The 11,722-nt window shown below is 50.8% G+C and overlaps 2 protein-coding genes across 2 annotated transcripts in view; both read left to right on the top strand.

The window, feature by feature from the left end:
- The window catches only part of Dhx58 (DExH-box helicase 58), a 9,862-nt gene extending 7,462 nt beyond the window's left edge, over positions 1-2,400 (top strand). The window contains exons 12-13 of the mRNA XM_021213563.2: positions 1,067-1,163; positions 1,926-2,400. Of these exons, the coding sequence (XP_021069222.1) occupies positions 1,067-1,163; positions 1,926-2,111 (283 nt within the window). The 3' untranslated portion in view covers positions 2,112-2,400. The remainder of the gene's footprint in view (positions 1-1,066; positions 1,164-1,925) is intronic.
- A 2,656-nt stretch (positions 2,401-5,056) lies between these two features.
- The window catches only part of Znf385c (zinc finger protein 385C), a 57,599-nt gene continuing 50,933 nt past the window's right edge, over positions 5,057-11,722 (top strand). The window contains exon 1 of the mRNA XM_029546141.1: positions 5,057-5,219. Coding sequence (XP_029402001.1) covers positions 5,057-5,219 — 163 coding nt within the window. The remainder of the gene's footprint in view (positions 5,220-11,722) is intronic.

The raw sequence follows: 11,722 nt of genomic DNA, 5'->3' as shown, positions 1-11,722 counted from the left end.
AAAAAAAAAAAAAAAAAAAAAAAAAAAAAGGAAGAAGAAGAAAGAAAAAAAAAGGAGCTGCTGGTTATAGTTGGTAAGTGGTACTACGTGTGCTTAACTGGAATGGGTATGGTGTGTTTGTAGTCACAGTACCTGCGAAGTAAGAGTTCAAGGTGTCACCCTTAGCTGCACAGAGCATTCCATGTCAGGCTAGACTAAAAAAGAGAAGGGGCCTGCTCTTCATTGTGAGTTTCAGGATAGCCAGGACTACATAGAGAGACCCTGTCTCAAAAAGAAAAGAGAGAGAGTGGGGGGGAGCAGGGGGAGAGCTAGGACCCTAGGTTGGATCCTGAACAACTGGGTGTGGTCCATACCTGGAATCCATCACTTAGGGGACAGAGGCAGTAGGATCAGCAATTGGGTCGTGGTTACCCTCGGGTGCATAGCGAGTTGGAGGCCATCTTGGGCTACGTGAGACCCTGTCTCAAAATCCAGATGGCCTGAGCTTGATCCCCACATCCCATGGTAGAAGGAGAGAGGCTCCTCAAAATTGTCTTCTGACTTCTCCAGGAGCATGGCGGCGCCCACCAACACACAAAATTAAACAGCTCCAGCTCTCCCTCTCCCGCTGAGCCACCCCCTTCCTGCCTCCTAACCAGTCACCTTACTTCCGCTCATAACATTCATTAAGTAACCATTTATTAGACACCTCCTGTGTGTCGGGCCGCCGTGGCTAAGTTCTTCACACCGGTTCTATCTGAGAGACCATTTCACCTAGGTAGGAGAAGGAGGGTGATGGGATTTGAACACGGGAAATGTCGAGGCAGAACTGAGGGAGCATAGTTACCCTGAGAGGAATGGTGGCAGGGATGGGATTCAGGATCCAAGGATGTTCTTTGGATGCAGGGATAGGGTGTGGACAGGACAGGCCAATCCTCCCCGAGGACCAGAGTTCCCGATTCTGGGAAATCCTATATCTTAATCGGCAGAAAGGCCAGATGTCTTGGGAGGGACTCAGTCAGCTACAGGGCATGGAATTTGAGGTTCAGGGGCTCCAGAAGGGCTCTGACTACTCCATCTTTTCCAGGGTCTACTGTACCACCTCCCAGAACCCTGTGGTCATTAACAAGGTCTTTAGGGACTGGAGACCTGGAGGAACCATCAGATGCAGTAACTGTGGGGAGGTGAGTAAAAGGATGTAGACCAAGGCGAAGACGACTCCAGTGGCCCTTGGTTTGGGAAAGGAGGCCTAGCTGCGCCTTCGAGTCGTCACCCCAGGTGGGAACCGTGCCTGCTCTGGCAGACCTGAAGTCTGTCTGTCTGGGAGACCCGCCGTCTGTCCTGTAGTCCCTTGTGGCTTGACCTTTTACTATTTGCGGGCTCCTTTCTTCCACCCTTCCCCACTCCTTTACTCACCCTTTCAAGCCCCTAACCCTGGGTAGGAGAGAAAAAGTGTAGAGGGGGAAGGGGGCGACATTACTGGTAGACAACTTCCTGATGATGTGGGGCATCGAGTTCCTTGGGGCCAGTTTGATCTTCGCTGTCAGGGTATCTAATTTCTTCTTTTCTTCTCTTTGTACCCGATGCAACCGACATCATCCAAACAACAACTACCCTCTTCTACTTTTGCTCTAGCACTTATATATACCCTCTGAAGGGTCCCCAGACTTCCAGATGTCAAAACCACACCCCTGCTACAGGACCAAGCAAATCACTGTCATTTGCTGCGGACAATCCAAGGCTGCCCCACCCCAGATTGCACAGCTAGGATTTAAATGAAAACATTCTTATATGTCTGTATTTTTAAAGAGACAAAAAATTTCATTAGAGTCCTGTCTTAGGGAGCCCACTGCATGATGGTCTCTGGTGGTAGATACGGGGCTGGTCATCACAGAAGTCCAGTTTAAGGATAGAAAGCCACGTGCTTCCTTCTGTTCCACCATCAGGTCTGGGGCTTCCAGATGATCTACAAGTCAGTGACCTTGCCGGTGCTCAAAATCGGAAGCATGTTACTGGAAACACCTCGCGGGAAGATCCAGGCCAAAAAGTGGTCCCGGGTGCCTTTCTCAGTACCTGTCTTCGACATCTTGCGGGACTGCACCCAAAGCCTATCTGAGCTCTCGCTGGACTGACCCGACCCCTCGTGACTGCATTACCTAGGTCAAACTGCAGGGGGCAGGAGAGTCCAGGAAGCCGCCATCCTTCCCCTGGCTAGCACTCTGGTCAGGGTGCCCCTTTATTCTGCTGCAGATATCTTAAATACATTGGACAGAGTTGGAAGACGGGTGCAGGAGAATTGATATGTCGTGCTGTTCTAAGAACTACAACATCCCTCCCTTGCCCAAGCACCTTGTAGGTTTTTGTTTTGTTTTTCTTTCTGAGGCTCTTCATAAATTAAAAAAAAAAATGTGGTAGAGAATATGTAACAGTGTTTTATTTTGACGTGTAATTGATGGAAAATAAGCTTCATTAGTGTGCCATGCCTCCTCCTACTCAAGATAAAGACACACCCTCGCAAATGTCTTTGTTGAAACTGTAAGCCCTATCTTCTACCCCTCTTTGCACACTTATCTGCTTGAGTAAATTTTAATGTTAAAATATTACCCTTGGGACTAGAGATGAAGCTGAGTTGCCAGAGTGTTTGCCTACCATGTACAAAGCCCAGAGTTTGATGCCCAGAACTGCATAGGCTAGCATGGCGAGTAATCCAAATACTGGAGGGGTAGAGGCAGGAGGGTGCTCTGATGAGATCGTTCACTGGGTAAAGTATTGCCTACAAGCCTGACAGACTGAGTTCAATCCCCAGGACCAACTTGGTGGACGGTGAGGACCACCAACTTGTTTCTCTGACCTCTTCCCATGCACCCTAGTGCAGTTATGCATACTCCAGCACACACACACACACACACACACACACACACACTCGAGCACACACATGTGCACACAATGAATAATAACTGTAGCTAAGGTAAGTTCAAGGCCATCCTTGGCTACATCGTATGTTTGAGATCAGCCTGGGGTTGTCTCAAAAAAGAAAAAAAAAAAAGAAAGAAAGAAAGAAGAAAGGAAAAAAGGAAAAAAAGAAAGAAAAAGAAAGGAAAAGAAAACTGTTTTCTGTATCTGTCCAATTCTCATATAGATCACCAGCAGGATAAATCTGAGGTACCCAAGACAGGGTTCATAGGCAGAGAACACACCCATCACAAAAGCGGCTCTGGGTTTCATTCCCAGATCTAAAGAGCTTCAATTTGAGACTCTTCAAGAATGTAAAGTCCTTGTGTCCTTGCCACCCTGTGACAGGTTCTAACCCTTCAGCCCCCCCCCCTCCCCTTCTCATTTGGGGAGAAAACCATCTGAGAGCCAGCACTGGAGGACTGGAGTCAGGTAGGCATGGAACAGGGGGAGTCAGAGAGGCCTAATTTTTTTTTTTTCTTGTTCTGATTTTAATAGAGGCAAGATCTAGGTTGATTCTTCAGGGAAAGGGCTATTTCTGTAATAAGAGGCCCAGCAGGCACAAGTCACCTTCGAGGGGAGGAAAGAGTTAGGGCAGAGATTCGACAGAAGGATGACAGTTCTTCCTGTTATCCAACCTGTATCTCTTCTGCTTCATTTTTTGCCCTGCCTCAAAATGCATAGAAAAGAATTGATTCTCTCTTATCCCAGTCTTTTCTTGCTAAGGCTAAAAATTCACAGCCACTCTTTTGGACAGCCATCTTAGCTAGGGTAAATCTCTCTTTCTCAGAGTGTCCTTGGTCCCTTCAGGAGTCATTCCCCCCAACCACCAGCCAGGAACGTGCCTTTTACGGGTCAATAAAATTAGCGACTGATGAAGGAGGGGGCTGGGGCAGAGTGCTAAGCTCAGTGGCCTTGAATGTGGCTGGACTCACGGAGTCTGGACACCTGTCATTCCAGTGCTAAACAGTGACAGCTGAGGGACCTGCCAGGGGGTTTGGGGTTTGGAGGAGGGCCCTGTGTTGCCAGGAGAGAGGAAAAAGATGGATGCCTAATGTCTCTCTAGTCGCTGGGTCTTTATATGGCTGACCTTTAGGCAGGGGTTAGGGAGGGTATGGGGGGTGGGGTTGTCTCCACCCATCTTCAATTTTGTGAGAGCCTCAGACTGAGGGGAGGGAGGCTCAGGCAAATCTGTTCTTGTTGCTGCTTTGGGCTGGGGGGGGGGGTTCTTCTGGCGGAGCCAGGCTTGTGAACATCTGGATCAGGCTGTCAGATAGAGAAAATTGTATAAGGTCAGGAGGACTCGGGTTTTCTAACCCTCAGAGAGTCAAGTGTGGGTTCGCTGCCTGTGCTTCTGGCACTTAGGAGGCTGAGGAAAAACTGGTGCTAGTTGAGTTCAAACGTGGCCTGAGTGCACCCTTCCTAGCCTTAGGAAAAACAAATGAGGAGGAGGAAGCGGTGGAGGAGGAGAAACATGACGTCAATGATGATGATGACGGAAGGAAGGAAGGAAGGAAGAAAGAAAGAGAGAAAGAGAGAAATAAAGAAAAAGGAGAAGGGAAGAAAGAGAGAGCGCGTACACGCGTGAGCAAGCATGATTGGTGGCACATGCATGTATGTAATCCTAGCATTTGGAGGGTGGAGGTTAGAGGACCAAGAGCTCAAGGTAGGCCTGGGCTACATAAGACCCTATTTCAAATGAGACGGGGAGGGAAGGGAAAGGAAGAGAAAGACGAAAAGAAACCGGAACTCCCAGTGGCCCTGTTTCTCTGCCCTACTCACAACCTCCTCACCTTCAAGACTGGGGTGGGACTGGAGACCCCGCCCCTCCCGGCTCGTCCCCGCCCCCAGCCCGCCAGCCCCGGCCCGCGAGCCCAGAGCTTTTGCGCTGCAAACCAGGCGAGAGCAGGTGGCCACCGCCGGCTCCATCTCTTTCCTGCAGGTAAGACAAGCACCGCGGGCCGGTCCACTCTGAGGACCTCGAGGGCAGCTCGGGAAGACTAGACAGAACCTTCTGTCCCCTGCCCGTCTCAAACCTAGGGGACACCCAGAGACAACTAGGCTCGGTAGGCGGGTGCGATTAAACTCTAAGGAAGTTGGAGGGAGCCGCTGGCTCTACGGGATGATGCCAGAGGCCGAGGGCTGGGGAAAGCAGCAACTGGCAGCAGACACTACAATGTTCCGAAGGGCAGCAGATGAGCTTCGTCACCCCAGGTGTGTGTCCCAGGGCAATATCTTCGCGGTTCGGAGTGATGGAGTGAACCGAAGGGTTTCTGTTCTGGGAGCAAGTGAGTGACAGCTGCTGCCTCTCTGCGTGGGACTTGGGTTTTCTGGTGTCCCTGGGTCGGCTGCATCATTTGCACTTGGCTATAGATGGAGAGAGGAGGTGGGGAGTGAGGAAATGCCAGAATCCAGAGGGCCCAGGATCAACAAGTTCATTCTGCCTAGTGTCTTAGAGTCAGACCCTGAGAATGAAGGCAGGCATGGGATGACTGTGCCCCCTTATGTGGGATTTGGGCTATAGGATGCCACTCTGCCTCCCAGAACTCCAGGGAGGGTTTTCTGGGAGACATGAACTGAGATAACTCAGCTGTGATGCTGGGATCCCTGAGTCACAAAAGAGAGGCAAATTGGGACCTTGTGAGCTACTTAAGTAAAGCAAAGACCCCTGGGGTGTGGAACAGAGGCGGGGGGGGGGTGCTACCTAGCCTCAGTTAAGACTCCAGGAACCTTCTAGAGATCATCCCTAACCTTTGGACAGACTGAAGAGACGATTAGGGCAGGGGATTTTTTTTCATGACTTTCTAGATCCAGCGTTCCATGATCTCCTCCCACACACACCATCATTGTCAGGAAATTCTTCCTCGTGTATTATGCTCAAATAAGTGTGTGTGTGTGTGTGTGTGTGTGTGTGTGAGAGAGAGAGAGAGAGAGAGATCTACATGCCATGGCATGTGGGTGGAGGACAACTTGCTGGAGTCCACTCTCGAGGTCCACCATGTATATGGGTACTGGGGAACTGAACTCAGATTGTCAGGCCTGGCAGCAAGCGTCTTTATTGGCCCTTGCTCGTTTCCTACCATCCTTTCTGCTTCTGGGATAGCTTCTTGCTGGGAGGCAGTGAGCTGTAGGACAGGAGACCTTCGGGGTGGGTTAGCACTGAGTCCTTGACCTCTGTCCTTGCTTCCTTACTTGAAAATGGGGTTAAGGTTAGGACCCACCTCATAGGGTAGCTGCAGGGATTTAATGAGACTACACACGAAGAGTGTTTAGCCCAGTGCCTGGCGCCTGGTGATGGCTCAACAGGTCTAAGTGTCCCCTCCTGGGTAGGACAGCAAAGCCGATCTGCAGGGGGTGGAGGTGGGGTGGAAAATTTTTAAAGCTTGTTCAGAAAGAGAGATGCTCTTCACTCCTCCCCTGCCAGCCCCGGTCCCCTGCTGGTTCCCATCTCTGTCCAGAACCCCTCACCTCCTCCTGGCTGTGTCTTACATCTGCGACTTACATCTTTGACTTACATCTGCGGGGCGAGGCGGGATCCAGGGAGCGGCAGGGGCCCACTTGGGGCTGTGCCTAGATGGAACAAGCTCTGGCTTGGATACCCAACTGGACAAAAAATTCCCTGTGAGCGTCACCTCCCTGCCTTCCCCGCCTCCAGAAATCCACAAGTTGGGATCAAACTGGGCTGGATTTTTTCCAGGAAGATAAAGAATCCTGCCTGGGGATTGTATGAGCTGCCCTCCAGTGGAGGGAAGGAGAGCTTCAAGCCCTGGCTCTAGTTCTGGTGACCACCAAAGCCTGCCAATCCATGAGTACCCTTAAAATCTAGGCAAGGGAAGCAGGGCACAGGCCCTAGGCTGGGTACTTTCGAGCATTCTGCTCTGGCTGCTTCCTGTCAAGTGTAGAGTCAACCAGGCTGAGCGTCAGGGCCGCACTCTCAGGGCTGATACAGTTCAGTCGCTAGAATGCTTGCTTAGTGCACTGTTTTACAGGCCCGTGGCTGGAAGCAGGCTGAGGTCCGGTGTCTCGATGGTCAGTCCTTGCGGTGCAGAAATGACCTGGCCATAGGAATGTAGCAAGGGCAGGGGTGTCTGGACCCGGAGAATGGAGCCATCTCTCTCTACACTGATATTCTGGTATGAAACTCACCTCGCTGGAAGCAGAGAAATCTGATTGTTAGCCTGCTTTCCCAGATTGCCATGAAGGCATCATTGTCAAGGCAAGGGGTTAGAAAATGATTTATTGAACATGGGGGCTGGGGTGTTGGTAAAGTGCTTGCCAAGCACAACCAGGTGTGGTGTATGGCGGACCATGCCTGTAATCCCAGAACTTGGGAGGTGGAGTCAGGGGCATCGTAAGTTCTTCCTGTGTTATATAGAGTTTCAGGGTAGTCTGGGATACACGCGACCTTATTGGACATTTCATTAACAAGATCTATACAATATATATTATTGCTATTTTTCATTACTGGGGGTTAAACCCAGGGTTTGACTGTGCTAGGCCAGTGGTCTGCAGCTGAGTCATATCCCAAAGGGTTTTGTTTCGTTTGTTCTGGGAGCCCCAAAGTCTGACATAGTTATTCAGGTTGGCCTTTAACTTGAAGCAATCCTCCTGCCTCAGCTTCTCATGCAACTGGGATCGGAGGCCCATGCCAGCCACCATACCATTAGAACTTTATGATATTGAGACTTGTTCCTGTGGCCTCCTAGTGGCTCTCTTGTTTTGTACCCCACTGGGGTGACCGGGGACCTGGCTAGACAAGTGCGTGATGATAAGTACCATTTGGTGAACTCCCTCCCTACACACCTCTCCCCTGTTAGAGTGGTCATAAAACTGGGCTTGGCCCACATATGTCTAGACAAGAAAGGAGTTTCAAGGTGAAATGAAAATTGTCAGTTGTCACCAATAAGCAGTCCCCCCCACCCCCTTGGGCTTCCTGACCTCATTCTCTAACTCAAAATTAGGACATTTTTTTTTTTTTTAATGTCCTGCGATACTTGAGTGGGAGGGGATGTTGAGGAGAGCTTGTTTTTCTTCCCAGCATGGCAAGGATGTAGGACTTTATGTTCCCAAGGAGCAAGAATGAAATCGGCTTGCGTGCAGCAGCAAGAGGGATGACAGCTAGACTAGAGGAAGAGAAGGCTGAATATCCAGCGTGCTTCCTAGCCCCCTCACCCCATCCCACCATGCCTTCTCACATCTACAGCAGGGGGGGAGGATCTGGTTCTTTGTGATGTTGGGGGCCAGCTTGCTGATGTCTGGGATCATTCCTGATGAGAATGAATGGCGCGTGTTGTTCTAGGCTGCCGTGGAGTGGCCCCGTGGCACCTGGACATCCTGTCTGCCCAGAAAACAAAGGTTTGCCACCTCTTTTGTTTGTGACCAGCTCTGTTCAATCAGGATTCATACTGGGCTGTTTGGGGACCAACCTACCTGTCCTGTCACTTTGGTCTCCTTAACACTGCAAGGTTTTTTGTTCAGTTGTTTTGTTTTGTTTTTGTTTTTAAATGGACACACCCATCCACACACTTGTACTTACAGTCACCTGGCATGTCACCTGGCTCACAAGTCATCCCTGGGCACCAAGTCTCATGTGCCTACCCTTGCACACCTAACCTGATGCCCTACAGTGTGCATCCTAGGCCCCTCCCTCTCTCACCCCCCCCCCGGCCCTCTTCAGTGCCCTTCACTCACCTTGGGGGACCCACCAGTTCCAGTGGCCAGTGGCTGACTTACTTGACAGTGGTGCCTGAGGACCAGGTACCAGCAGTGTCTTAGTATTGGGGACAGAAGGCAGTAGTGCCACCTTCCTGGGCCCCCCCAAACCCTGAGGGACTTGATGATTAGCATCTCTAGGGCTTCTTAGGAGTGTCTTGGGGCCCTGAATCTCTAGGTTGCCTGTCTGTGTGGTTCTTGGGCCTCCTTCTGCCTTGAATATGTTTGACCTCTTTCTGCTGAGTGCTCCATCTCTGTCTCGCCCTCCCCTCTATCTTTTCTGTCCCTTTCTCTCTATCCCTACCCACACACGTACACATACGCTTCTTTTTCTCTGGCTCCATGGCTCTGTAGTTCTCTCTGTGTGTCTGTTTTCTTTTATTTTGAAGACAGGCTCTCACTCTGTAGCCTCGACTGGCCTAGGCTGGCCTGGAACTCGCTGGCTGTATATATAGCCCAGGCTGGCCTTGAACTCACAGCAGTCCTCTTGTATTAGCTTCCTAAGCCCTGGGATGACAGATGTGAGTCCACGCCCCCCCAGGTTCACCGTATCTCTAACTCTCCACTGAGGCGTGTTGATCTGTATCTCTGGCTCGCACTCTCTTGAGGAAACTCAGGTACAGTATGGATGAGTGTCTCAGGATCATAGAAAGTGGCAAAGCATCCTGTCACTTCTGGGCTCTTCTCCTTCAAGCAAATAAGGGGTATCGGGACCTGCAGACAACAGGTCAGGGTTGGTGCCTCTGTTGAGAATCTGGAGGTAGAATATTCTTCAATGACAAAGCCCAGTCATAGGCTGGGAAGCAGAACTGGGGTTCAGAATGATGGAGAGGTAGACCCTTGTCTGTCTTGTTGACCTTAAAGGGAAGGCAGAGACTTAACGCCCTCCCACAGAAGAAGCGTGAACAAGGGCAGGGCTGAATCAACACCTTTCTTTTTACTTCGAAGCAGCCAAATTCCACGTAACCAACCCAGGTCCAGCTTCCTGCTCCAAACCACCACGGTGCCCCCACCCTGCTCTAGCCTTTCCGCTACTGTGGCCACGGGGCCTCTTTAAACAGTTCCCTGGCCTGGCCTCTCTGCTCCCTGCTGCTGGCCACACCATACCCACGGCCCCTGTACAGGACTTGCTGTGTTGGCTGCTTGTTTATTTGCCTAAGGTTTCCTTGGGTGTGGTGAGATCCATAGCCACAGACCCTCCTGAACTCCAGATGCCCGTGGAGAGGCCTGGCCAAATCCCAGCTGCCCTACTTCCTGCATGGCCCTCTGGTGCCTAGCATCTCTCCTCCCCACCCTCCTGGCCTCGACTTGCTGATTCCTACGTGACAACAGTTCTGGCCTGCTTTGAGAGTCCTGGGGCAGGTGGGGTGGGGTGAGATGTGGAAAGCCAGAACCTTTGTGTTTTCTATGGATCCCCCATAAGGATCGCATCTTCCAGCCTGTTCTCCTTAGCTGAGTTTGAGCTGGCCATTCAGGGCCACTTGAGAAAAGAAGGTCTCTTCCCTCGGCTTGGGACAGTTATTTGTCTCAGAGTGCCTGACAAAGGCAACTTTAGGAAGGAAAGGTTTGTTTTGGCCTACAGTCAGAAGGTACAACCGCCCAGGCCAAATGAGGCAGGAACCAGAGGCAGGTAGACTCATTGTGTTTGACAGTTGGACTCATTGTCTCAGAAGCCAGGAAGCAAAGAGATGAATTCTGGTGTTGGCTTACCTTTTTTTTCCTTTTCTTTCTCCCTCCCCCAACCCCTCTGAAACAAGGTTTGTCCATGGAAACAGAACCAGGCTAGCCTCGAATTCACAGAGATCTGCCTGCCTCAGCTTCCGGACTGCTGGGATTAAAGGCGTGCGCCACCACACCCTGCACTGATTTCCTTATTTGGTCAGGGACCTTTGCTCAAGGAATGGTGGTGTCCACCATTAGGGTATCTCTTTCTATCTCAACCTACTCTAGAGACCCTCTCAGGAACATGCCTAGAAAATTTGTTTCCATGACGATCCTAAATCCTATCAAACTGACAAGATGAACCATGTGACCCCCTTCTAGGATCGCCACGGGACAAATATCTCTGGGACCCCAGGGTCTTCCAGGAGCTTATTTTGCACAGGACTTGGCTCATTCTAGAATGTCTGGTCCTGCCCTGTGAGCACCACAGAAATAAAAGACCTTTGAGCAGATGATAGGCAAGTGCAGAGATCAAAGTCATTTGCCCAAGGACAGTCTTCCATCAGAGTGCAGCCTTGAACCCAGGTCTCCTTGGACAAAAAGACCCCCAGGTGACAGTGGCCTCTGGCATTCTCTTTTTGCACTTGTTTTGTTTTGGTTAGTTCTTTTTTTTTTTTTTTTTTTTTCTGAGGCAGGTTTTCTCTGTGTAACCCTAGTTGTCTTGGAACTAGCTCTGTAGATGAGGCTGGCCTCAAATTCAGAGATCCATCTGTCTGCCCCCACCTCTATCCCCCTGACCCTCGTGCTGGGACTAAAGGTATGGACCATTACTGCCTGCCTGGCTTCTAGCCTTTCTAGTGCCATCTTTGATGCACCTCCTGGAGGACCTTCCACCTAGGACTCCTCCTGGACCTATGTCTCCATCTGGGAAGGGAGGGTAGGGATATGTAGTGTTCCTGTGACCTGATTCTGAGATGTGATGCCCCAGTTAGAAACTTCCTGTGGGGGGCAAGGGACTGAAAGCTTTTAGAAAAGCCTTTAACCAGAGGAGTGCTAATTGGGAACCTGATCGGCCCTCACTTAAGGCTAAGGGAAACTACTCAGGCTCTTCAGGTTGAGGTGTGTGTCACCGGTGGAGAAGCCGGAGTGGTAATCACAAGGTTTTCCTGGACAGTCTTGCCAGTAGCCAAATGTAGGAGCCAGGAATGAAGAGACAGTCCAGATTAAGGCAGCTGTTGGCGTGTGTGTGTGTGTGTGTGTGTGTGTGATCGTGATCCTTGGGAAGATGGGCCTGGGTGGGGGTGGGGAAAAAAGCCACCCCAAAGCCGGGCCTGGTGGCGCAGGCCTTTAATCCCAGCACTCGGGAGGCAGAGGCAGGCGGATTTCTGAGTTCGAGGCCAGCCTGGTCTACAGAGTG

The sequence above is a fragment of the Mus pahari genome, chromosome 14 (assembly GCF_900095145.1).
Source record: "Mus pahari chromosome 14, PAHARI_EIJ_v1.1, whole genome shotgun sequence".
NCBI lineage: Eukaryota > Metazoa > Chordata > Mammalia > Rodentia > Muridae > Mus > Mus pahari.
The sequence above is the reverse complement of the archived record's forward strand: the minus strand, read 5'-3'. Positions and strand labels throughout refer to the sequence as shown.